This window comes from Bufo bufo, chromosome 4, assembly GCF_905171765.1.
Source record: "Bufo bufo chromosome 4, aBufBuf1.1, whole genome shotgun sequence".
In the NCBI taxonomy this organism is placed as follows: domain Eukaryota; kingdom Metazoa; phylum Chordata; class Amphibia; order Anura; family Bufonidae; genus Bufo; species Bufo bufo.
This window is the reverse complement of record NC_053392.1, coordinates 491,107,081-491,134,363: the sequence shown is the minus strand read 5'-3', so window position 1 is coordinate 491,134,363 and position 27,283 is coordinate 491,107,081. Positions and strand designations below refer to the sequence as shown.

The 27,283-nt window shown below is 42.7% G+C and overlaps 1 protein-coding gene across 1 annotated transcript in view; it reads left to right on the top strand.

Annotated features, from left to right (window-relative positions):
- The window catches only part of TTC27 (tetratricopeptide repeat domain 27), a 411,030-nt gene that overhangs the window by 121,397 nt on the left and 262,350 nt on the right, over nucleotides 1-27,283 (top strand). Inside the window, exon 9 of the mRNA XM_040429555.1 lies at nucleotides 2,575-2,687. Within this exon, the coding sequence (XP_040285489.1) occupies nucleotides 2,575-2,687 (113 nt within the window). The remainder of the gene's footprint in view (nucleotides 1-2,574; nucleotides 2,688-27,283) is intronic.

The following is a 27,283-nucleotide window of genomic DNA, read 5'->3' as shown; positions in this document are numbered from 1 at the left end:
GCGTCTCTGCACCCTAAGGCAGCCGCTTGGTCTGCCTTATTTTAGCGCCAGGGCCTGATTCTCAGGATGTCTAAGGCTACAGGCACATGACAGTAAAAAACTGTCGCGTGAAGACCGTTCTCAGAACCATTGCCGGCTATGAGACTATTCACATGGCCGGCTATGAGACTATTCACATGGCCGTCAGTAAATAGCGGCAGTCAAAAAATAGAACATGTCCTATTTTTTGTCTGTTTTCATAGCCACATGAACCCCATTGAAATCAATGGGATCGTTTTTAACTGCTGCTTAGACAGGAGGGCACCCATCTAACGTCCATTAAAAACAGGTACACTAGGACAATATGGCCTTTAAGGGGTTAAATAAATTACTCATCTCATCCACTTGCACCCGCAGAGGTATTGCTCCTCCCTTTATTGAAAAGGACCTGTGCTCAGCGTGATGATGTCACCACTCGCTCATGCTGAGCACAGGTCCTTCGGCAGGTCCTTTTCAATTAAAAGAGGAGCGGCTACTATGGTAGACATTATTACTGCTGGAGCCACTATGTGGCTCATTATTACAGATGGGGACCACCATGGGGACATTATTGTCCGCAATTGCGAACAAGAATAGGACATGCTCTGTCTTTTTTGTGTGGGGCCGCGGAACAGAACTACTACAACATGTGCTGTCCGCATCTTTTGCGGCCCCATTGAAATTATTGGCTGGCAAAATTGCAGAAAGTATGCGGACTCATTCATGTGGTCGACTGAACGAGCTCTAAAGTTGTATTCACACCTAGTGGTTGAAGTGTGGTTAAAATCGCATCAAAACCACCTCCAGTTTTACTGTGATTTGACACAGGTTTGTGATGCGGTAAATAACTAGGTAGTGTTTACAGGTGAAACATGCTGAAATATGTGTGTAATTTGGAATGCTGAATACGATGCAGTGTGGTCTGCATGTGGATCACCGCTAATTCTTGGGCCGCACCTGTACACACTATTTGTCCAGGCAGCGTAAAAGATGGGAATAACCATATCATTGAATTGAAAAATGGCCTTCGGTATTAATGGGTTTTATCCACAATACAAACTTATACCCTACTCACAGGATAGGGGAAAGGTATATGATTAGTGGGTGTCCGACTGCTGGGACACCCGGCAAACACAGAAATAAAGGTCTCATGTCCCCATAGGAATGAAGTGGCCTGTTTAGCGCGCACGCTACTGCTGCATCCACTCTTCGTGGGACTGCCAGAAATAGCCATTTGCTGTGCTCTGTGATCCCCAGAGGTCCTTTAGGCAATGAATGTATAAGCAGTGCACAAGCTCGACCTGTTGCTCTATTCATACATGGACATGAGATCCCCCTTCTCATGATCAGTGAGGGTCTGCTAGAGTGTGTGGCACTCTTTGTGGGCTTACATTTTGGCTCACAGAGGGTTGTCCCAAGTGGGAAACTCTTCTATGAGGTCTATAAAGGTCTACAGGTATGGATTGTCTTAGTGAGATTAAACATTTAGTAGGTTAATTTAACAGAAGGACACCTGGTTCTCAAAGGCTAGGGCTGGCAAAGAACGATGTTCAGACACATAGCTCTTGTCCATATACACAGGATATATATACATTGCCAACTCACATTTCAAGCCTATAAGTGAATGTGACCTAAGCAGCCGATTTTAGTATTAACAAAGTATAAACCGGTGTGAAAATCTATATCATGGCCCCTCTGTATCTTCAAACTACCTGTGAAATTGGTCCATATATAGGGACTGATAGGAGATGGGAATGTGCTTTTGGCCTCTGTAGGGCTTGTTTATTAGGTCCCTTTATAAAACAATGTAGTACAAAAAAGCAAACAAGCATGTAAAGTGTGGTATACTTTTTGTGTACAATGGGAACCTGTCTGTATGTCTATACATTGGGATGGATCTCAGCCTTCCGTCAGTGGTATACTTTGGTAGAACTCCTGACGTAAGCTCTCAACGTGATGTGACCAGAGGTTACAGTAGATATTGGAGACCTCTCACAGTAATATTTGTTTTGATGTAATATGATTGATGAAAGGCACAAAAAGTCACTCTACATAAAGATTGCAATAAAGAGTAACTTGTGGCATAATCCTAATATTTAGGTTGTTTTCCACTGTTGTTCCACATCTTTGAGTTCATTATTCCGACACTTCCATATTTCCTTCTGCATTCATACGGTGCTGTTTGATCCCCTTGATCCCTGTATTTTTTACATCAGGATAGGCCTGCAAATTGCACTATTCTTGCCTTCAGATATAATGGAGCCCTTTACAGAAATGGAAAAGCAATAGCATGAATAGAGCTTAGTTAAGCAATATCTGTGAAGAAAGCCATAGATCCCAGGGAAATATTTTTTGTCTGCAAGCAAGAATTACTAGCTGCGTGAGACGCTTTCAGACAGTTTTGTATCTGTATTATCTATTTGGATTTTAGTTTTAGGGCAAGAAGGCCAGGCTTTATCCAGTTATCTGTAACCAGACCAAATTTTTGCAAGAATAGTTGTGTGATGTTGCAGTATCTTACATTTATGGTTTTAATTATGATCTTTTCACTGACAGAACCATGAGTTACAGGATGACACGGTCCTTAATAAAATCAAGTTAGCAGATCCAGATCAGTTCCAGATGCCTGATCTGTGTGCGGAAGAGCTGGCTCTGATTCTTGGGGTTTGGTAAGTAGTTAATGATTTTATTTTCATTTTCATTTTTAATTTGAACAAAATTCTTTACTTGTATGAATGTAATGATGTCTGTAAAAGTACTAAAACACTTTATACAGGGAGTGCAGAATTATTAGGCAAGTTGTATTTTTGAGGATTAATTTTATTATTGAACAACAACCATGTTCTCAATGAACCCAAAAAACTCATTAATATCAAAGCTGAATACTTTTGGAAGTAGTTTTTAGTTTGTTTTTAGTTTTAGCTATTTTAGGGGGATATCTGTGTGTGCAGGTGACTATTACTGTGCATAATTATTAGGCAACTTAACAAAAAACAAATATATACCCATTTCAATTATTTATTTTTACCAGTGAAACCAATATAACATCTCAACATTCACAAATATACATTTCTGACATTCAAAAACAAAACAAAAACAAATCACTGACCAATATAGCCACCTTTCTTTGCAAGGACACTCAAAAGCCTGCCATCCATGGATTCTGTCAGTGTTTTGATCTGTTCACCATCAACATTGCGTGCAGCAGCAACCACAGCCTCCCAGACACTGTTCAGAGAGGTGTACTGTTTTCCCTCCTTGTAAATCTCACATTTGATGATGGACCACAGGTTCTCAATGGGGTTCAGATCAGGTGAACAAGGAGGCCATGTCATTAGATTTTCTTCTTTTATACCCTTTCTTGCCAGCCACGCTGTGGAGTACTTGGACGCGTGTGATGGAGCATTGTCCTGCATGAAAATCATGTTTTTCTTGAAGGATGCAGACTTCTTCCTGTACCACTGCTTGAAGAAGGTGTCTTCCAGAAACTGGCAGTAGGACTGGGAGTTGAGCTTGACTCCATCCTCAACCCGAAAAGGCCCCACAAGCTCATCTTTGATGATACCAGCCCAAACCAGTACTCCACCTCCACCTTGCTGGCGTCTGAGTCGGACTGGAGCTCTCTGCCCTTTACCAATGCAGCCACGGGCCCATCCATCTGGCCCATCAAGACTCACTCTCATTTCATCAGTCCATAAAACCTTAGAAAAAACAGTCTTGAGATATTTCTTGGCCCAGTCTTGACGTTTCAGCTTGTGTGTCTTGTTCAGTGGTGGTCGTCTTTCAGCCTTTCTTACCTTGGCCATGTCTCTGAGTATTGCACACCTTGTGCTTTTGGGCACTCCAGTGATGTTGCAGCTCTGAAATATGGCCAAACTGGTGGCAAGTGGCATCTTGGCAGCTGCACGCTTGACTTTTCTCAGTTCATGGGCAGTTATTTTGCGCCTTGGTTTTTCCACATGCTTCTTGCGACCCTGTTGACTATTTTGAATGAAACGCTTGATTGTTCGATGATCACGCTTCAGAAGCTTTGCAATTTTAAGAGTGCTGCATCCCTCTGCAAGATATCTCACTATTTTTGACTTTTCTGAGCCTGTCAAGTCCTTCTTTTGACCCATTTTGCCAAAGGAAATTATGATTATAATTATGCACACCTGATATAGGGTGTTGATGTCATTAGACCACACCCCTTCTCATTACAGAGATGCACATCACCTAATATGCTTAATTGGTAGTAGGCTTTCGAGCCTATACAGCTTGGAGTAAGACAACATGCATAAAGAGGATGATGTGGTCAAAATACTCATTTGCCTAATAATTCTGCACGCAGTGTATGTAGGTGTCCTTTTTAAGCCACAGGGAATTGGGAAAGAACCAAGAAGATAAAATGATAAGCCTTCCAAACATATCTCCCCTCTCTGTAGGATACACTGCTACAGTACATTTGGCAGTGCAGGACAGTATTTTTCTGCAATTATGATGACATTATAGATGACAATACAACAGGGAAAAAAAAAAATGATGTAGATAGATGCGGCCACTATGCTTCATGAGTCGTGTGACCCATCTTACTCACGATTCCGAGTTCAAGTAAGTGAAGTCACCTTGAAGTTGGGTTCATACAGGATTGTCCCTGTTGTGCCCCTGAGGCTGCCCTTGCGTACAAGCAGAGCACGTGCCCCGAAAGGAGTGGCCCCACCTCTTAGTGGCTAAACCCTCTACTGTCGCCTATGTGGCCCTGAAGATTCTTCAACAACTCTCCCTAAAGTTCCAACCCGTTTCCGCAGTTCAGATAAATTGTTCTTCAGGGGAGAAAAGTTTGAACGTGATCATAAAGATGTGTATAATGATGGTATCTTGATGAAATGGAGCGCACCACCACTTGCTTTCTTTAGCTACAGTATATAAAGGTGTTCTTGATTAAAGTAAGAAGCTTACCTTGTCTAAATGACCACGTGTAGGTTTCAGGGCGGTTAAGTTGCTCCTTAGAGTCATGGTACTCAGGCTATAAACATACCTGCTTGATTGATACCTCTGTGGACAGCATATGTCATCTGAAGCCTGTTCTAAATCCTGCACACGTATTGTTGTTCTCTGGTTCCATCACATGCACAGTAAGGCCCTGTGCACTTGCATCAGCTTTTTCAGCGCACTGCATATGCGTCACAAGCTGCTAGCCTATCAGAAGAGGATTTCTGGTGAAAGCACACCCAGCCTTTCATGCGCATGCACTGGAACTAGAAGACAACAGCTCGTGTGTATGACTTAAAACAGACTTGAGATGATGTATCCTGTCCTCACGGATGTCAGTTCAGCTAGATTGGGTCTGTTTAGAGCAGGGGTGCACAACCTGCGGCCCGCGGGCCGCATGCGGCCCCCAGAGCCATGGTTTGCGGCCCCCGCCCTGCTGGGCTGAAACACAGCTGATCCTGCAATCAGCTGTGTTTCTGCACAGAGCACACCGCACAGCAGATGGATCACAGGTTTTGCTCCTGCACTGTATCAGGAGCAGAAAGGGTCCCCGGCTATTAGTGAGAGCGGGGGAGCCGAGGAGAAGACAAAAGCGCTTTATTAGCGCTTCTGCCTTCTCCTCTATGAGCGCTCTGCAGTGTAGACCCAGCGATCACGTGATCTCTGGGTGTCTCGGGAACTGAGGAGCGCTGCCCTGGTACAAAGCCTCCGCAGCAGGCTGGTTTCCCTGTAACTGGGGCTCCTTTGGATGCTCCAGTTGCAGTGGAAATAGTACAAAAAAAAGTCACTTATTGTCTCCCAAAGGTCTTTCAGAGACCTCTTAGGGACAAATTATGTGGTAAAAAAATATTTTTTTTTTTTTTTTGTAATAAGATTTTTTATTTCAATCAGGCACTTGATAACATTGTACAGAAAGTATTACAGTACATTCAATGGCATACTCCATACAAGGAAATATGACAGTTGCAAGCTACAAAATGTAGATTTAACAATAGTCAGAGCATACCACAGAAAAGTCGGCCTAGATCTCATTTTTTATTTTTTTTTAACCCCTTCAACCCTCCCTCCCCTCCCCCACACAAAAAGTCAATCAAGACCCAAAGTATCATTTTGGTATTAGATTTTCATTAAATGACGTTCTGACATGTTTCAGTTATTACTAGAAGTAGAATTAGTTTTAATGGTCTCGACCTCCTCATTCTCCTTTCTCTATACAATCTTCAACAGCGTAGAATAGCACCACAGACAATCTAAAACATCCTGAACTATATCAAGAGGTCTCCCAAACTACCTGCCAGCTTCGCCTTCATGTACCATGTAGTATCAACAAATGGTTTAATAACTTCTTTTTTTTCATACATTGTAAGCAAATTTTCAATGAACGGTCTCCATTTATGAATAAAAGATCGTATGGATAGTTCCTTGTTGCGCTCCGCATCTAGTCTGTCCATATACATGAGCACTTTCACCGTGCCGATGACCTCATCCAGAGTGGGCAGCTGGGGTTGAAGCCATTTCCTCAATATGCATTTTTTTGCCGCAAGTAATATCACATGAGGTCCCCTAGTGCCCACTATGGATGCGTCAGTGTCTTCCTGGTCCCTGGGAATATATTGGAATACACATTGTTGGGGTACATCCTTAACTTCGACTTTCCAGGTGTCATTGACATAACCACAAATTTGCTCCCAGTACGGTCTAAGTGAACTACATCCCCAAATTCCATGTAAAAGGTCAGCTTTATGCAAATCACATTTGGGGCAGTGTCTCAAGTAATGCGCTGGTGCATTATCGTAAGACAAGTTATAGGCATATGTTGCCCTGTGGATTATCCTGAATTGGGTTTCTCTCCAGTGTTCACTACTGATAGCACATCTTATTTTATCCATCCCTTCTCTTATCTTAAAAGTAAGTTTATCATCAGCTACCTGTTTCTCCCATTCCTTGAAGACTGTCTGCGCAGCCCCTTCGAGTTTGATATTCATCAGTTTCTTATATATTATGGAAATAGAGTCCATATTGTTCCCTTGATTCATTAAACTGGCGAACCTAATAATGGCTGTCTCAGTACCTAATGTTTTCGATTGGGCTGCGCAGAATGTCTTTATCTGTAAATACTGTAAGTACTGATTGGGGAGTATCGAGTGTTTGGATTGCACTTCTTCCCATGAAAGCATCTTTAGACCGTTTACCGTCAGAAGATCTCCCAGGTTCCTCACATTTTTCCTACGCCACTCTTGGAACAATCTATTGGAACCCCCCTGCGGAAATGCTGGAAGGGACCACAGCGGCATGTAAGATGAGACATAAATTGGCAATTTATATAATTTTCTGATATGCTTCCACGCCGCTATTGTATCTCTAAGTATCAGAGCCTGTTTGGCTCCCTCTGGAAGTAATGGAGTTTTTGTGTGCAGCAGAGCATGTAGTTCATGTGGCATTACAAGTTCCTGTTCTAAAGCCCTATCAGTGTAATGTGAGGTTCCTCCCACCCAATCTCGTATATACCGCCAAAGTGCTGCCAAGTTATAGCCCCAAATATCAGGTAATTGCAAACCCCCCTCCCATTTTAGAAGGCAAAGTTTCTTATATGCAATACGGGGTCTTTTTCCTTTCCATAGGAAAGCTATAAACGCGGATTGTAGTTTATTAACATCTGTGTGTCTCAATAAGAGCGGTATCGTCTGTAACGGATATAAGAGCCTGGCAAAACTTGTCATTTTAATAAGGCTCGCTCTTCCCAATAATGTCAGTGGGAGTTCCTGCCATTTCTGTAACTCTCGAGTAATTTTAGCTATCAAGGGGTCATAATTTAATTTGTACATATTGGTTGGGGACTTGCCTATTTTAATACCCAGATATTTTATATGGTCTCGGGCCACAGTAATCAGACCATCATCATACCTCACTCCTATTCCTTTTCCTATATGTAGCAACTGACACTTAGCCACATTAATCTTGTATCCCATAAAAGATTGCACTTTATTTAAGGTCTCTAGGACTTTTGGCAGATCTTTAGTGGGATCATGTAAAAATAATAGCATGTCATCCGCAAAGCATGTCAGTTTAATCTCTCTATTCCCCACTTTTATTCCTTCATAAACCCCTGAACTCAGCAAGTATTTAGCAAGTGGCTCAAGAGCAATGTTGAACAAAAGTGGGGAAAGTGGGCACCCCTGTCTCGTTCCTTTCCAGAGATGAAACCGATCCGACAACCAACCGGGAAGACAAATCCTTGCCTGCGGTGCGGTATAGATTGCATGGATAAAATCCCGGAAAGGGCCCTGAATTCCTATTTTATCTAAAACTAAATCCAACCATTGCCAATTTACATTGTCGAAGGCTTTTTCGGCATCTAAAGCCAAGAGAGCCTCTCTTCCCATCTCATCCGTCTGCCGCCTCCTGAGGAGCCAGTCCTGCACTACCAGAACAGTGCGTATGTTAATTGTGGCTGACCGGCCTTTTACAAATCCGACTTGGTGTGGACCAATGAGCTTGGGCATAATGTTAGCTAGTCTGTTAGCCATTATTTTTGCTAGGATCTTCAAATCCTGATTAATCAAGGAGATGGGTCTATATGACCCCGGAAGAGTTGGGTCTTTATCTTGCTTGGGTATCAATTTAATATGTGCCAAGTTTCCTGATGGCATCACCTTGTGAGTTTGAATAATAGACTCAAATAATCTTAACAGGCTAGGAACTATTTCTGGGCCCATGGATTTATAAAATTCCGCTGGGAAACCGTCGGGTCCCGGGGCCTTCCCATTGTGTAATGATTTTATCACCAAGCTGATTTCTTGTTCCGTGATGGGACCATTCAACATTAATAGATCCGGCTCCTCAACAGACGGCAAAGAGACAGAGTCTAGGAAGGCGTAACCTTCCCCAATATCACATGGATCTTGGGCATATAATTTCTCATAATAGTTTTTAAAAATTTCCAGGGTGATTTTTGGGTCACTAGATATATCTCCCTTCTCTGTTTGAAGTTTGGGAGGTGGCATCTGTGTTCTTCTCCCTTGTGCAAGCCTGGCCAATAATCTACCTGACTTGTTACCAAACTTGAAGAAATAAGCCGAAGAGTGGTCAGCATGGATCCTTTCTACCCTTTCTGCGTAATGGTCGTAATTATGTTTAGCCGTAACCCATTTAGTTTTGTTTGCTTCTGTGGGATTTTGTTGAAAATCTGTATAGAGAGTTCTTAAATTATTTGTGGCCTCTAATACTTTAGAGCGTATATCCCTCTTTTGGGCTGTAGTGTAAGAAATGATCTTTCCTCTTAATACAGCCTTAGCCGTATCCCAAAAAAGGGGGGGATTATCCTGGTGTTGTCCATTCGTGTCTTTATATTCCCACCACCATCCTAATAGTTTGGACTTGAAAGTTTCGTCCATGGCTAAGTAACCTGATAACCTCCATAAAATATCCTGACCTTTTGGAGTGACTTCTCTCAGTCTCAATGATACTGGTGAGTGGTCAGAAATCACCATCTCCTCAATCTTTACCTCACTCACTTTGGAGGTCAATAAATTGGATCCTAAGAAGTAGTCTATCCGGGACCAAGCAGATTGAGAGTGAGAGAAGTGGGTGTACTCCCGTTCCATAGGGTTGGAGTTCCGCCAGATATCCGTTAATTTAGTAACTTTCAACATATTTGGAAGTATGCTCTGTTTATCTTTTATGCCTATCTTTGTTCGTTTCCTATCTTCCAGGGTCGAATGTACCATGTTGAGATCCCCTCCTATTAATACCAAGTTATTGGGGTCTTGTAGGATCCTCCTTTCTAAGTTCCCAATAAAAGGGCCTGCTTGCGCATTAGGGGCATAAACATTATAAATTGATAATGTCCCTGCAGGGGTTTCAAGTGTTAAGGTGGCCAATCTTCCACTGTCATCTGCCTCCGTTGTCAGTATTTTATAATGTAGTTTTTTATGCAACAGTATAAGTACTCCTGCCTTCTTCCCATCAGATGGGGATCCTATCACTTCTCCCACCCAAAGTTTCTGCATTCTCTTAAAATCTGCTGCCTCTAGATGCGTCTCTTGCAACAAAGCGATATCCGCGTGTAATTTTTTCAAATGGCGTAGAACCATCATTCTCTTATGTGGAGAGCGTAGACCCTTGATATTCCAGGTAACTAAGTTGACCATTTTGATACCTCACTCTTTCCTCTTACAAGGTGAGGGTAGATTGTCTGCAGTGCTATAAGTACCTAACTCCCTCCCTTCCCAACTGAAAAACAAAATAACCTTTTTATCACCAAGTGTGATTACGAACTTATAAATTTCTGACTTCGCTTTTTTCTCGCCTTTTTAGAGATTTCGCTATCTCTCCACCTCCTGTATTCCAATCCAACAGATTATATATTAACTCAATCCGTTAGCCTGTAGAACCTTTGCATAGTAAAAATAAAGGAGCCCTTCACACAGAACTTAGGCAGACATTCTGGTTAAAGTTCCAAGTCAGTCATTTAAGGCAATTCAGCTTTATAGCTTGCTAGTTTACGCCCATGAGAGACATGGAAGTTTAAGATAACATAGTCAGTCTGTTAAACATCACATAGACCCGTTGCATCATGCATTATAACTTTTTAACATATCTACCACATCATGTAGAATCAGAAAGTTCCTCATAACCGGTATTTATCATTTTAGTCCCTTCTGGAACGCCGGTCCTCATAATTTCGGCTCCCATTCCCTCGCCGGCGTGGTGAACGCGGCCTTTGTGAGGCTGGCCTGTCTCTCTGTGACGATGGAGTAATCCTTTCTGGGGACCGTTCTGTTGTGCCTTCCATGGTCGACATATTTATATTTTTCTCTGCCTCCTCTGGTGTTTCAAAAGTCTCCGTTGAGCCATCATCTTTAAATACTTTCAGTACCGCCGGATATATAAGGGCAAACTTTCGTTTCTTTTTCACAAGATTTGAACATATTATTGAGAAAGCCCTTCTCCTTCTCGAGACTTCAGCGCTATAATCTCCAAATAGCAGAACCTTATAGCCTCTAACATCAATTGGTTTCCCTCTTTTCTTGAAGTGTCCTAAGATATCTGCTTTTTCAGCGTAGTTTAAGTATTTAACAATGGTGGGACGGGGCCTTGCAAGTTGATCATTACCGCTGTGTTCACCATTTTGATCTGGTCTCACTGGGCCCACCCGATGTGCCCGCTCCACAACACAGGGGCTGCGTATCCCTAAGGCTTTAGGTATATCCACCGAGCAAATCGAAGCCAGCTGGCTAGCAGGTACTGATTCTGGTAGTCCTATAATCCTGACATTACTACGCCGGGATCGGTTTTCCAGGTCTTCTAGCTTGTCTCGGATACTTGCAGTAGATCTCAGCACTGCCTGTAGTTGCATCTGCGTCTGGTTTAGGTCACTTTCTAGTGAGCTGACTTTGTCTTCCAGTTCAGATATCTGGGACGAATGCTTGGAGACATCAGCCTGTAGCTGTGTTAGCGTGGATTCAACCGCGGCCTCAAGCGCGGCTTTAATATCTGGGGCCAAAAGTTTAGCGACTTCCACTGCTAGGGCTTTACATCCAACCCCTAACCCTTGTAGTACCTCGGGCTCCTGGTCGAGCATTTGCAGATCAGTTACCGATTCGGTGGCCCTCAGGGTGGCAGGAGGGGGCTGGGATGAGGACCTGGCTGAGCGCATGAGGCGGTCTGCAGCGCCCGCCATCTTGTCTCCCTCAGCTGCAGTCTTTGCGTGTCTGCGCAGTGCCGGACTTCCCACACTTGTGCCACTCCTGGTCAAATACTTCTCCATCCACTCCGGAGGAGATACCCGGTAGGTGAGCGGGGATTACACCCCTTTGCAAAGCCTTGCGGTCTTGTGATCGGTTCACTGGCACGGAGCTCTCTTCTCCTGCTGCCTCACATGCGAGCGCCGGAACCGGAAGTCTTTCGTAAAAAAATATTTTAAAAAAAGTAAAAAAAATGATTAATTTTTTTTTTTTAACTAAAAAAGTGACAAGTATCCCCCAAGGTCTTTTTATGACCTCTTGGGGGGCATATTATGTAGCAGAAATATATTAAGTTAAAAAAAAAATTCATACATAAAAGAAAAGACCACACCAATCAAAACCGTTACCATTACTGCCCCATTCACATGAAACTTTTCATATTATACACTCACCTAAAGAATTATTAGGAACACCATACTAATACGGTGTTGGACCCCCTTTTGCCTTCAGAACTGCCTTAATTCTACGTGGCATTGATTCCACAAGGTGCTGATAGCATTCTTTAGAAATGTTGGCCCATATTGATAGGATAGCATCTTGCAGTTGATGGAGATTTGAGGGATGCACATCCAGGGCACGAAGCTCCCGTTCCACCACATCCCAAAGATGCTCTATTGGGTTGAGATCTGGTGACTGTGGGGGCCATTTTAGTACAGTGAACTCATTGTCATGTTCAAGAAGCCAATTTGAAATGATTCGAGATTTGTGACATGGTGCATTATCCTGCTGGAAGTAGCCATCAGAGGATGGATACATGTTCTCATTCTGTTTACGCCAAATTCGGACTCTACCATTTGAATGTCTCAACAGAAATCGAGACTCATCAGACCAGGCAACATTTTTCCAGTCTTCAACAGTCCAATTTTGGTGAGCTCGTGCAAATTGTAGCCTCTTTTTCCTATTTGTAGTGGAGATGAGTGGTACCCGGTGGGGTCTTCTGCTGTTGTAGCCCATCCGCCTCAAGGTTGTGCGTGTTGTGGCTTCACAAATGCTTTGCTGCATACCTCGGTTGTAACGAGTGGTTATTTCAGTCAACGTTGCTCTTCTATCAGCTTGAATCAGTCGGCCCATTCTCCTCTGACCTCTAGCATCCACAAGGCATTTTCGCCCACAGGACTGCCGCATACTGGATGTTTTTCCCTTTTCACACCATTCTTTGTAAACCCTAGAAATGGTTGTGCGTGAAAATCCCAGTAACTGAGCAGATTGTGAAATACTCAGACCGGCCCGTCTGGCACCAACAACCATGCCACGCTCAAAATTGCTTAAATCACCTTTCTTTCCCATTCTGACATTCAGTTTGGAGTTCAGGAGATTGTCTTGACCAGGAGCACCCCCCTAAATGCATTGAAGCAACTGCCATGTGATTGGTTGACTAGATAATTGCATTAATGAGAAATAGAACAGGTGTTCCTAATAATTCTTTAGGTGAGTGTATATCAAAATACACAAAATAGAGAATTAATTATAATAATTTATTTTGGTGTCAGTTTGCATATTTAAAGAGGACCTTTCACGACAATAAAAAAAATGTAAACTAACTATACAGACATGGAGAGCGGCGCCCAGGGGTCTCCCTGCACTTACTATTATCCCTGGGCGCCGCTCCGTTCTCCCGGTATACGCTCCGGTATCTTCATATGTTCAGCTCAACTGGGTGGAGCCTGCCAACGTCTCCTTCTTCCAGGCTGGAGTGCTGGCCAATCGCAGCGCTCAGCTCATAGCCTGAGAGAAAAAAAAACTCCCAGGCTATGAGCTGAGCACTGCGATTGGCCAGCGCTACAGCCTGGGAGAAGGAGACACCGCAGGCTCCACCCAGTTGAGCTGAACATATGAAGATACCGGAGCCTATACCGGGAGAACGGAGCGGCGCCCAGGGATAATAGTTAGTGCAGGGAGATCCCTGGGCGCCGCTCTCAATGTCTGTATACTTAGTTTACATTTTTTATTGTAGTGAAAGGTCCTCTTTAAAGAATAAGGAGCTATAGTTTGAAAAAGTATATACTTTTTAAAAACGTTTTGTACAGTTTCCCCCAAATAAAAATTGTTGCAAAAATTATCTTGGTAGTCCAACAAATAAGATAGTTACAACCATTTGAACCACCACGCGTGCTAAATCACAAAAAAGTGTCTGGTCATTAAGGCCTTTTCGGGCCTGGTCATTCAAGCGTTAACCAATAGGCTACTTCCCCACTAGCAAGGTAATGTGCTTACTGGTTACTGCAGGGCGCCTATACCTGGATTGGCAGGAGCTCCGTCCTCTGCAGTGAAGGAAACCGCTGATTTATAAATAGGAGGCAGGATGGAAGGAAATGTCGCCACTTTTCTGGTAAAAATGAGGCCTGGAGCATGGCCTCTGAAATAGAAAATTCATAATTACCTGCTCCACTCCGCTCTGGTCCTCTGCACTGCCTCCGCTGCCTCCATCTTCCGGTTCCCGCTCTGTTTACACCTGGCAGTGCATAACCATGGTCACTTGCACGGCTCCAGTCAATGACTGGCTTCAGCAGTGACACGCTGCTTGTGGCCACATCACCGCCTAAGCCAGTCATTGTCTGGAGTGGTGTATGACCATGTCCATGCACTGCCAGGTGTAAACAGCGGAGGCAGTGCGAAGGACCGGAGCGGTGGGGAGCAGGCAAGTATAACTCTTCGGTTTCAGGGGCTATGCTGCAGCACGATATTTGGGACAATTACTGGGAACAAGTGTTCATAGGAGCGCTCATATCTTATATCTGGCCGGTATAATCGTGGAGCTGATCAGTCGATAAACAAGGAATTGCTCATTTGTCGGCTGATTTGCATATTTTATCAGGATGAAAGATGTCCGATTATCTGCAGCACGACTGTGGCAGTGATCACTCCTCCCCAGTCACTTTGCACTGGCTTGTGTAATAGGCAGATGAGCGCCGACCAACATTTTTTTATTTGCGGCCCCTTGAAATAGAGCGATGTGACAATGCGGCCCCCAGACCAAAAAAGGTTGTGCACCCCTGGTTTAGAGCCTGGCCACCATGACATTTCTGCTGAGCGACTCCAACTCCATAACTCCTGTAAGTTAAAGGGTTATTCCCATCCCAGACATTGGGGGGCATATGGCTAGGTTATGCCTTCAATGTCTGATAGGTGCGGGTCCCACCTCTTTGAACCGCAGCTGTGCTTAGAACGTAGCCTACAAAGTCCCCGAGGACGCACCGCGCATGTGCGCCCTCTATTCATTTATATGAGAGCGCTGAAAATAGCTGAGCGCTGGCTCGGATATTTCCGTCAGGCCCCATAGATGTAAATGGAGTGGTGTCTACGCCTCCCATTTATTTCAATGGGACTTTTATAAATAGCCGAGCTTGGTGCTTGGCTGTTTTCGGCTTTCCCATAGGAATGAATGGAGGGCGGCCGCGTATGCGCAGTGCTTCCCCCGGGACTTTGTGGGCTTCGTTTTATGTATAGGTGTGGGTCCCAGAAGTGGGACCCGCAACTATCAGATATTTGGGGCATATCCTAGCGATATGCTTCCAATGTCTGAGATGGGAATAACCCTTTGTTTCATATATGCACATGCAGCTACTATGATTTCATGCAATTTAAGGACGTCTCAAGAAGTCTGAAGAGGTGACAGTATAGCAACAAGAACCTACTGGCACGTTCCAGGTACACAACCTGTTATCAGTACCTTAAGAGCCGAGCCATACAAGGAAGGAGTAGAAATTTTCCTAAAATAAAGTAGGTTGGTTGCAGGAATTTAAAGGGGTATTCAGCCATGACGACTGATGACATATCAGTACCATTGGACGCCCAGAGATTAAGTCATTCCCATTCAGACTTTATGAAAAGAACTTTCCATGGAAAGATTCACTTTCTCCTTGCCCCTTTGCAGATTAACCCCTTAGTGACCAGCCTGTTTTGGGCCTTACTGACCAAGCGTTTTTCTTCCTTTTTTTTAATCGTTGCGTTCCAAGATCTAGAACTTAATTTTTCCATCTATTTAGCGTTATGAGGGCTTGTTTTTTGTGGGACAAGTTGTAGTTTTTAATGGCCACATTTCGGGGTACACATAACTTTCTGATTAACTTTTATTAAAGGGAGTCTGTCACCACAATTTCCCCTTATAGACCACTTACTTAGCACTATAGCATAACTATAGTTCAGTCAAATGGTACCTTTGTCTTTTTGTTTGGATGTCCACCAGGGGCAAAAACTGAGTTTTATTCATATATAAATGAGGGCTCGCAAGTGCCCAGGGGCGGCGTTCGGGCTGTAAGTGCCCAGGCCGCTTATCCTTCTTCTCACATAACCCCTCCCCAGCCTGTTGCTTGGCCCGCCCTGTAAGCCTCTTACGTCATCCAGTGTACTGGCCGATATCCCGCCGGCGCATGCGCACTGTGTACCTTCCATATTTTTTTCGGACCCATTGAAGTGAATGGTTCCGTATACGGTCCGCAAAAAAAGGAATGGACATGGAATGAAAATACGTTCATGTGCAAGAGGCCTTATCCTGAGGAAACTACACAGGGTATGGAGCCTTTTGCTTCTAGTTCTGTCTATTATATAATTTCTGACACCGGGCAAAGCCGCTAGTTGTCTGACCTTGACAGATCTGATATTGATGACAGTCAGGATCACAGACTTAAATTCAGGATGGGAGCCTGCAGGGTCACGCTGGACCTCCCTTTTCAGCACTCAGTCATCCAAAACTAATCAATCTTGGCTGCCACCACTTGTCATATCAGGCTGAAGAGACACCTTGTTTTAAGTAACGTCCAAGTACACTCTACAACTGCTAGCATTCACAGGTTAATACCACATATAGGTAACTCTTCTTCTAAGGTCATGGAATTGTTAGAACACAAGAAGGCTCTTATTGAAGTGAATTTTTAATATAAAAGGACAATGTGTACAAACAATGGGGTTATCAAATACAAAATAAAATATACAGACATACAGATAATGCGAAATAACAGTTTAGGAAATAAAAGCGAGATAAAAACAGAACTTAATATGTTATGCAACGGATAAGTCAGGTTGTCTGGGGAAGCACAAATATCGGTCAGTCCATCAATCTAGTGATCCCTAAAGAAATAACAGGTTAAAGGGTCTGTAGATTCCCCCACAACCCTCCGCGGCCTATGATGTAAGAGGAGGCCAGTGAGTATGGTAATGACCTTTTATGACAGTTTTTATGACCTTTGCGGCCCATCAGGTCCGCCTCAAAATCTTTGTATTGAAATAATGTTTTCGAGCATGCATCCTAGCAATTTCATATTATCTCCATCCACTCCGTCCTAATGTCCCACACATATGCGTACCAAACATGGCGAGGGTAATGGCAGGACAGCTGGTGTTATCTATTTACTCCCTGTTACTGATCTGGGATCAATTAGATTTTTATACCGTAGAAGCATATTCATGGCCTGAGTTCTCATGTGGCCCAAATATGGATTAGGCCATGTATTTCTTTGATGTATATCGCAAGATAGGGGTTTCATGTGTGACCTCGACTGGAAAGGACGATAGCCTGACCCCTTTAACGGTTCTGGTCTGTGTAAAGCTTGTACATAACCCTCACGCTATATTCACGTTTTATGATAGGGGTCTTCGGTCTCTGTGAAGGGGTTCCATCTTACTGTTTTTATAGCTACAATCTCTTGAGCTGGCTTTGGGAAGGGAACATGGATGAGGTTATGACCCAATCCTGGGATGTAAAGGGAAGGGTTGCCTACTCCTAACAATACTTTTTATACCTGAGGATAGGTCAACTATTTCTAGGTCCTGGAAAACACTTTTAAGGTCCACATATTAGTCAAGGTAGTATCTTATCTTCCTCTGAAGTGTCTTGCCCACCCTCCTTCTACCACAGTTGTTCCAGCAATGTCCTGTTTTCTTCCCTACCCATGACTAACAGCAGTGTCCCCGCTAATAGTCACAGCAGTGTATTTTACCCTTTCCCCGACATACGTACCGAACACATGCTCCTATAGTGTGCCATCTGCTTTATGGAAGTTACATATGGGCAGACTGCTGTTTCGTGTAGCTCCTGTTTTTTGTAGCAGTCTCCTTGCGTGCTTTGTGTCTGGCAGAAGCAGATTGTGACTCCATTTACTGGGAATGATAGAGACTGATGAAGCAAAACTTCATCCATTCTTCTGTAGGTGGAAGTGTGCCGAATGCTCATAGGGTTGGAAAATGGGGTCTGGTCGCTACGACAGAGTGGCAGCAGAGTTTTATCTGGCTCTGGGCTAAACACATTTTTTCTTTTTCCCTTTTGCTGTCATCCATGTTTATACTCCAGTAATTATCATGAGGATCTGTTATGGGAATGTAATAACATTGCAGCATGTTTGTACGAAATGCAGTGTTGCAGCAAGTAATCAAGGAAGTAGTCCAATCCAATCTGATGTACATGAATTCAATGAAAGCGCAAATCAACTGATCAAAAACAAATTCTTCCCCAGTGGCTCAGTTCAAAAGATTGCTTCCGACTGGATTAGAATTTAATCTTTAATTACATTTCACACCTGTAGCAACTCATTGCCAGTTTACTGAAACTGTATGCCAAAGCAATGTGATTAGCCCCGAAAAACTCAGTAACAGAATTGTTAGTCACATAAAAAAAAAAATACAACTAGTATTCAAAAATTAAAACACATCTCTGATGGAGAATTTATGATGAGAGGAATTTTTAAAGTCAGTTTTTCAGGAGTCTACGTTGCTGCACAAGGGCCTGTTAACATCTCCATTGGGGGCTCAGTTCAGGACCTCCATCGCAGATTCTATAAAAAACAGCAGCGAGAAACCCCCCATGCAGGACTTTTTTCTCTGTGAAAAAAGGTTTCCATTTGGGATCCTGCTAACAGACTCTATTATAGTCAGTGGGATCTGTTTGTCTCCATTCGGGTCAGTTATGTGCCGAACCTGCACGTCTGTTATTGTCATTGTTCTGCTCCTCTAATGGACCAGAACAATGGAAATAGATAATGGTGGTGTGAGCTCACCGTAATTTTCTCCAAACTTAGCAAATGTCAAATAGTATTTGATATGTTTGGTGCATCTTTAAAGAATTGTCCGGGAATAAATAATGCCCATAACCTGTCGCCTCCAGGTCAAGGAACATGCTTACTTGCTCCCCTCCGCTCTGATCATGTACGCTGGTTCCCTCATGTCCATCTTCTGGTCCGTGACTTGTTTACTTTCTCCCGGGCATAGGCATGGTCACCTGCCCGCCACAGCCAACCACTGGCTTCAGTGGTGATGTGTCGCTTCTGAAACATCTACAGGTGACTATGCCCATGGTAGGGAGGAATTAAACAAGTCACAGACTGAAGATAGGCACACCAGAGCCATCTCGCAGGAGTACAGTGGTGGGGAGCAGGTGAATATGATTCTTTCCCTAGCAGAAGCAGGCTGCAGGCATCTGGGAATTTTTTTAAAATCCTGGACAACCCATTTGTCTATCACTTCTGTCTTGAGGTGTTATTCCTTTTTCTAGGCCATCTCTTTACTGGAATAAGATTGCAACAGTTTTTGAGACTTAAAAATTCACAATTGATAAATCATCTCGACAGGCTAACCACACATACTTTCACATCCACTTTACAAGACTGATGTGAGTGGTGTAAAAATGCAAAATGGTGTGACTTTTTTGACCAACTAATCCCAAACAATGTACAATGCTTTGTTTTGCAACTTTTTAAATCCAGAATTATGGAATGCAGGGATTAACCACTTCACATCTGGGCCATTTGCCCCCTTCCTGACCAAGCCTAATTTTGCAAATCTGACATATCTCACTTTATGTGGTAATAACTTTGGAACGCTTTTAATTATCCAAGTCATTCTGAGATTGTTTTCTCGTGACACATTGTACTTCATGATAGTCATAAATTTGAGTCAATATATTTCACCTTTATTTATGAAAAAATCCCAAATTTACAAAAAAATAAAAAATTCGCAATTTTCTAAATTTACATTTCTCTGCTTTTAAAACAGAAAGTGATACCTCATAAAATATTTATTACTTAACATTCCCCATATGTCTACCTTATGTTGGCATCATTTTGGAAATGTCATTTTATTTTTTAGGGACGTTAGAAGACTTCGAAGTTTAGAAGCAATTCTTAACCTTTTTTAGAAAATTGCCAAAACCCACTTTTTAAGGACCAGTTCAGGTCTGAAGTCACTTTGTGGGGTCTACATAGTCGATATCCCCATAAATGACCCCATTGTAGAAACTACACCCCTTAAGTTACTTAAAAACGATTTTTACAAACTTTGTTAACCCTTTAGGCGTTCCACAAGAATTAAAGGAAAATGAAGATCAAATTTTTTAAATTTCACTTTTTTGGCAGATTTTCCATTTTAATCCAATTTTTTCTTTAACACATCGATGGTTAACAGACAAACAAAACTCAATATTTATTACCCAGATTCTGCGGTTTACAGAAACACCCCACATGTGGTCATAAAATGGGCACACGGCAGGGCGCAGAAGAAAAGGAGCGCCACATGGTTTTTAGATGCCATGTCCCATTTGAAGCCCCCCTGAAACTCCCAAGAAGTGACCCCATTTTGGAAACTAGGGGATAAGGTGCCAGTTTTATTGGTACTATTTTTGGATACATATGATTTTTTTGATCATTCATTATAACACTATCCAAAAAATTGGTTGTTTTAGCACAGTTTTTATTTATTTATTTTTACAGCGTTCACCTGAGGGGTTCGGTCAAGTGACATTTTTATAGAGCAGATCGTTACGGACGTGACGATACCTGATATGTATACTTTTTCTTATTTATTTAAGTTTTACACAATAATAGCATTTTTGAAACAAAACAATTATGTTTTAATGTGTACATGTTCTGAGAGCTATAGTTTTTTTTATTTTTTGACCGATTTTCTTATGTTGGCTCTAATTTTTTTCAGTATGAGGTGACGGTTTTTTATTGGTACTATTTTGTGGGACATACGCCTTTTTGATCACTTGGTGTTGCACTTTTTGTGATGTAAGGTGACAAAAATGGCTTTTTTGACAGTTTCTTTTTTATTTTTTTTACGGTGTTCACCTGAGGGGTTAGGTCATGTGATATTTTTATATAACTGGTTGTTACGGACGCGGCGATACCTAATATGTATACTTTTTTTTTATTTATTACACTTTAACACAATAATAGGATTTTTTCAACCAAAAAAATTATGTTTTAGTGTCTCCATGTTCTGAGAGCTATAGTTTTCTTTATTTTTTGAGCAATTTTCTTATGTAGGGGCTCATTTTTTGTGGGATGAGGTGACAGTTTTATTGGTACAATTTTGTGGTACGTACGCCTTTTTGATCACTTGGTGTTGCACTTTTTGTGATGTAAGGTGACAAAAATGGCTTTTTTTGACACAGTTATTTTTTTTTATGGTGTTTATCGGACTGGGTCGATCATGTGATATATTTATAGAGCCGATCGTCATGGACTTGGAAATACCAAATATGTCTATTTTATTTAATTTTTTCTATTTTTAACTTTTTTTTTATTCCTTACATGGAGAATTTGTTTTTTACATGTGAAACCTTTTTTTTTATCTTTTATTTTTTTTAACACTTTGTTGTTTTATTTTTTATTTTACACTTTGCGTCTCCCATAAGGTCATACAAGACCTCTGGGGGACATTTACTTAACTTTTTTTTTTACTAGTACTCTAATAAAAAACTAATTGAAGAAACGTTTTCTTTATAAAAACTAATCATCAGTCTTCCCCCCCCCCCCCCGTGCCACCAGCTGCTTCCCCCCATGCCATCAGGTTCTCCCTTAGTGCCATCAGCTGCCCCTAGTGCCAGCGGCTGCCGCCTCAGTGCCGCCAGCTGCCCCCCAGTGCCATCAGCTGTTCCCTCAGTGCCATCAGCTGTTCCCTCAGTGCCATCAGCTGCCGCCTCTGTGCCATCAGCTGCCGCCTCTGTGCCATCAGCTGACGCCTCTGTGCCATCAGCTGCCGCCTCTGTGCCATCAGCTGCCGCCTCTGTGCCACCAGCTTGCCCCCCAGTGCCACCATCTCCCCTTTTAGCCATGTCCCCAGTGCCAGTACTTACCTTTCCTGTAGAGGTGTCGCTCCACAGCTCCTCCATCTTCTTCTCCGCACGCTGCACTGTCGTCCTGACTTCACACAGCGTCGGGTCATAGTGCACGCTTACGTGCACTATGTCCTGACGATGTGCCAGGATACAGTGCAGCGCGGTGCGGGTGACCACGGAGCGGTAAGTAATAGCAAGCGCTTCACTCCCGCTTCGTGGTTACATGGCACAAACGAATCCTCGATGCAAAAAATTTACATCAAGGATTTTTTTATTTCGAATTACTCGATTCAATCGAGTAATCTTTTCAGCCCTAGCTTGAGCCTATAATATCATACTAATGTTTTTGTTTTATACACTGTGGCCCAGAATTGTGTGTCTGTGCCACAAATCTGTCTAAAAAGTGTTGCAAAATCGTGCAGTATGCTTGACAAAGGGGTGGGACTTATTGGGGCATGGTTTCATGGGAAAAGGGGTAGGGCCTAATATACATCATTTTGCACCACAACTCTGACATAAAAATCTTTCTCTAAGTAGGCCAACCAATAGTTGGTATACAGTCAGAGAAAAGTGTCTATTCCGCACCAAATTCATCATCCAGTCTGAGCCTCTGTGATAAATCTGGTGCAGGTCTAGACACTCTAAGGCTACTTTCACACTAGCGATTTTCCTGGATCCGGCAGGGTTCAGCAAAAACGCTTCCGTTACTTATAATACAACCATCTGCATTCGTTATGAACGGATCCGGTTGTATTATCTTTAACATAGCCAGGACGGATCCGTCATGAACTCTATTGAAAGTCAATAGAGGACGGATCCGTTTTCTATTGTGGCAGAGAAAACTGATCTGTCCCCATTGACTTGCATTGGGAGTCATGCCGGATCCGTCTTGCTCTGCATCCCAGGACGGAAAGCAAACTACAACATGTTGTGGTTTGCTCTCCGGTATGGGAACGCAACTAAACGGAACTGAATTTTGGAGCATTCCATTCTGTCCAGTTTTATCTCCATTGACAATGAATGGGGACAAAACTGAAGCGTTTTTTTTCCCCCGGTATTGAGCCCCTATGACGGATCTCAATACCGGAAAACTAAAACGCTAGTGTGAAAGTAGTCTAAGACAGTCATCAGCTGATAAATACGGTAAATATGTAACTTATGTAATTTACCAAATGGTCCTCTGTATGTTGCATAATGCTCTAATTTAAAGTACATCTCTACTCACAAAGAACGCTAAATCTGTAGTTCGAAATTTAGGGCTGATACCAGAAGTTGATATAGAAGAGGTAGGTCAGGCTGTTGGATGATAAAGTCTTACTGTTAAAGCCCCTAAGCAGATGAGGCTTCGTTTCATTTCTCTGACAAATTAGTTGTTTTACTATTTAAATCCTGAAGATGCTACACTATCATTTTACTACGATATACACTGCAAAACCAGGATGCTTGCTACTTAGGCTACTTTCACACTAGCGTTCGGGGTTCCGCTTGTGAGCTCCATTTGAAGGCTCTTACAAGCGGCCCGGAACGGATCCGTAGAGCCCCAATGCATTCGGAGTGGATGCGGATCCGCTCAGAATGCATCAGTCTGGCTCCGCTTGGCCTCCGTTCCGCTCAGCAGGCGGACACCTGAACGCAGCTTGCAGCATTCGGGTGTCCGCCTGGCCGTACGGAGCCAAACGGATCCGTCCAGACTTACAATGTAAGTCAATGGGGACGGATCCATTTGAAGTTGACACAATATGGTGCAATTTTCAAAGGGATCCGTCCCCCATTGACTTTCAATGTAAAGTCTGGACGGATCCGTCTGACTAACTTTCACACTTAGAATTTTTTCTGAACTATAATGCAGACGGATCCGTTCTGAACGGATCCAAACGTCTGCATTATAGGAGAGGATCCGTCTGTGCAGACACCAGACGAATCCGCTCTGAATGCAAGTGTGAAAATAACTTTCTCTGGCAGATTATTATTACCTATTTTAAAAAAGAACATCTCAGAACATAATTAAAAAAACTAAATTTAAAGTAATGTTAACCTTACCGATCCCCACCACTCCCATTTTGATGCTTAGTGGTCTCTCACCGTATCTACTTCCCGGTCTTTCTCGACACAGGAAATAATTGCTTAGCCAATCATTGGCACTGTGCAGTCGTTCCTTTATGTTGAGAAGGACCAGAAAGTTGAGACCAGTGGGGGAAGAGAAAGAGACAGTATTGGAGCAGTGGGGCATTAGTAACAAGGAGCATGACTTCTTTTACTACTTTACATCTTCCTAAGCCTTAAAAAAAATTAAAAATAATTTCATTGACAGACAGCCTCTTTAAAATAATTGAACCCTTTTGCTTATTACAACCCACGACAGGAATTTTATGCATTAACATGTTCTTTCCATGTGTCCAGCTGCACGCTTCCTCAGGCATTTATGACTATGAAGTGTTACGTGAAAGGGAAAAAGTCTCTCTACCCTGGGTAAGACATGCCTTTTCTCTTTGGAGTTCCCTTTGATAAGGAGATTTCCATGGAGTAATCTGTGGTTTGGCAGCATGCTAGGTGGGGATTGGATGCCTTTACCTCAGGTTTCCTAACCCTTTCATCACCACAGTAACAGCAAAACAAACTATTTCCCTACTACAGAGTTTTTGAGTCACTCATCCTAGTAATTTACAGGATCAGGCTCTTCCGTTTCATATTCTCGCTGTGCCAAAGTTAACATGTCAAGCTGTATACCTAAATAAAGTTATATGAAAGAACGTTCACCACTTCCCACTTCCAAATGTCCCCATTACTGCTTATTGTGACCGCGAATGATCCCGGATCCTTAGACATCCATCCAGGTGTCCCCTATTCGCATATTGTAAGAAGGGGTTGTCCGAAGCTGGGCATGCTGTACAAGAAAAAAACACTTTGTCAGATGGTACCTTTAACGCAGCTGCCATCTTTGCCAGACCAGTGCCATCTTCGTGGAAGTGACAGTGTCAGTGGCCTCAATGGTGAGGTGTGCATGAATGGCGCCTGACCGTAGTGGATGCGAAAGTGAGTACTACATGAACCATCGTACTTCTCCTTCCTTTAGTATCCACTCCTGTTTTGAGAAAAAAGCAACAACCACCCAATAAAAATAATATGCTCGAATCCAGCCCTACTTTAAGTCCGAGGTTCTGTAGCTAAAGATTTTTATTATATTATGCTCTCACTCCATCAAAAACAGATTAAAAATAAACCTTTAGGTTCTTTTAAGTAGTCTAATTATCATCATATATATAGTTACATAGTTACTTAGGTTTTAAAAAGAACTTGGTCCATCAGTTTCAACCTTTCGGCATTAATTGTACGTTCTTAATTGCTGGATTCATTAGAACCCTAATGATTGTCAACTATAGGCAGTTGTCTGCCACTGTATAACCAGCATACACTTTAGGTGATAAGACAGCTGTGACTTCTGTATCTGAAATATTCTTTGGGGAAGAATTAATTTTATTATGGAGGGCTTTTTTTATTATTATTATACTTGGATAATTTTTACCCGGAAGTATCAGCTCCCGAAGCCGAATGTAAGCTTTGGCAGAGGTGCAGTCATGAGGTTGACAGGGCTGGACAGGATGTCCCGCCTGTCAGTCTTATGGCAGGCTGGATATCCTCCCTCAGGTGAAGAAGGCTGGCTAATGAGCCGAATTGATTCGCTCATCTCTAGTTGAATACAAAGAGAGATACAGGGCAGAACTCTGGTTTATATTTTGTGAATGGTGGAAAACATGGATCCATGGAAACAGATCATGATTCACTAGTCCATTCATTAGGGCTCATGCACATGGCTGTAGTTTCACTCTGCATCCAAACTGCGGATCGGATGTGGACCCATTTATCTCAACAGGGCTGTAAAAGATGTGGACAGCGCACCTGTGTGGTACCCCCGTAAGTCCGTTCTGTGGCTTCGCAAAAAAATAGAACATGTCCTGTTCTTGTCTGTTTTGCGGAGAAGGATAGGACATTGTTACAGAAGTTTAAAAAAATGGTGTCATGCACACAGCAGGGATACGTGATTAGCTGACCACATAACACTTAGTAAATTTCATGGATTTTTGTTTAAAAGCATATAATGTGCATAAACAAATACCAGGATAAGAACCATACGACAGTTAAAATGTGTAAACTGGTCCAATGGCAATGGGAACATCTGTGCTTACAATGCATTCAAAAAGTCTTCAGACCCTTTCACATTTTGTACATTTATGTTGCGGCCTTGTGCTAAAATACAAAAATAAGTTTTCTCCCCATCATTCTGCATTTAATATCCCATAATGACAAAGTCAAAACAGAATGTTCGAAATCTTTGCTAATTAAATGAAAAAGAATAAAGTATTGCATCGATATACATATTAGGATCCTTTACTCAGTACTTAGTTGAAGGAACTTTTATCACAGCCTCCAGTCTTCTTGGGTATGATGCCACAAGGTTTGCACATCTGGATTTGGGGATTTTCTTCTTTCAAGCTCTGTCAGGCTGTTGGTGGACATCCATTTTCAGGTTTCTCCAGAGATGTTCGATTGGGTTCAAGTCAGGGTTCTGGCTGGTCCACTCAAGGACATTCACAGACGTGCCCCTAAGCCACTCCTGTGTTGTCTTGGCTGTGTGCTTAGGGTCTTTGTCTTGTTGAAAGGTGAACCTTAAGCCCAGTGAGCTTGCTCCATACAACACCTTAACACCAATCACGTACATGTACATGATTATGCGTTAAGGGGTTAAAGAAGTCTTCTCATAAAGACAATCTCTGTCAATGTGCCTATTAACCCTAACTACAGAAGCTTCCAACGTTAATAGCACATATATTTGGCTAGGTCAGATCTTGCAGGTGAGAAATTTCATAAACTGACTGGTGAGAAGGGTGGCATCCTATAAGAGTGCCACTTTAAAAGTCACCAAGGTCTTTGTTAAAACTCATACTACTACTCATGTTTGTCTTATGAAGATGACATGGCTGTGTGTTTGATTTTATGCACCTGTTTGCACTAGGTATTTCCGAAACACCTGAACTCAGTTATTAGAAGGGGGCTCCACATACTATGGGGATATTGCAGGAATGGACGATGCCAGTAAATGGCCTCTGTGCAAGAAGTGTGTCTGGACCACACATATCAAAGCACATATCACATTGTATCCATAGCAAAACAGTGTGGACTCATACTGCATACACCATGCACACGATAGGCATGCACTGCGCATATCACGCAGACTCTGCACACACGGCGCACATATCACTTGCCCACTGAACATATGTCACACACCCCATACACACTTTGCAAACACCATTCACGTGCTTTACATACTTTGTTCACAGTCACACTCTGGAGACTTTCACACACCCCACTAAAGCACTGGACAAATGGTGCAACAACCACTTACACACTGGACACATGCCATACATCAGTCACACGCTGGACTCAAGGCAAACAGAGATGCCACTAATAAATTAGACATGCTGCATACAGCTACTCATACAGT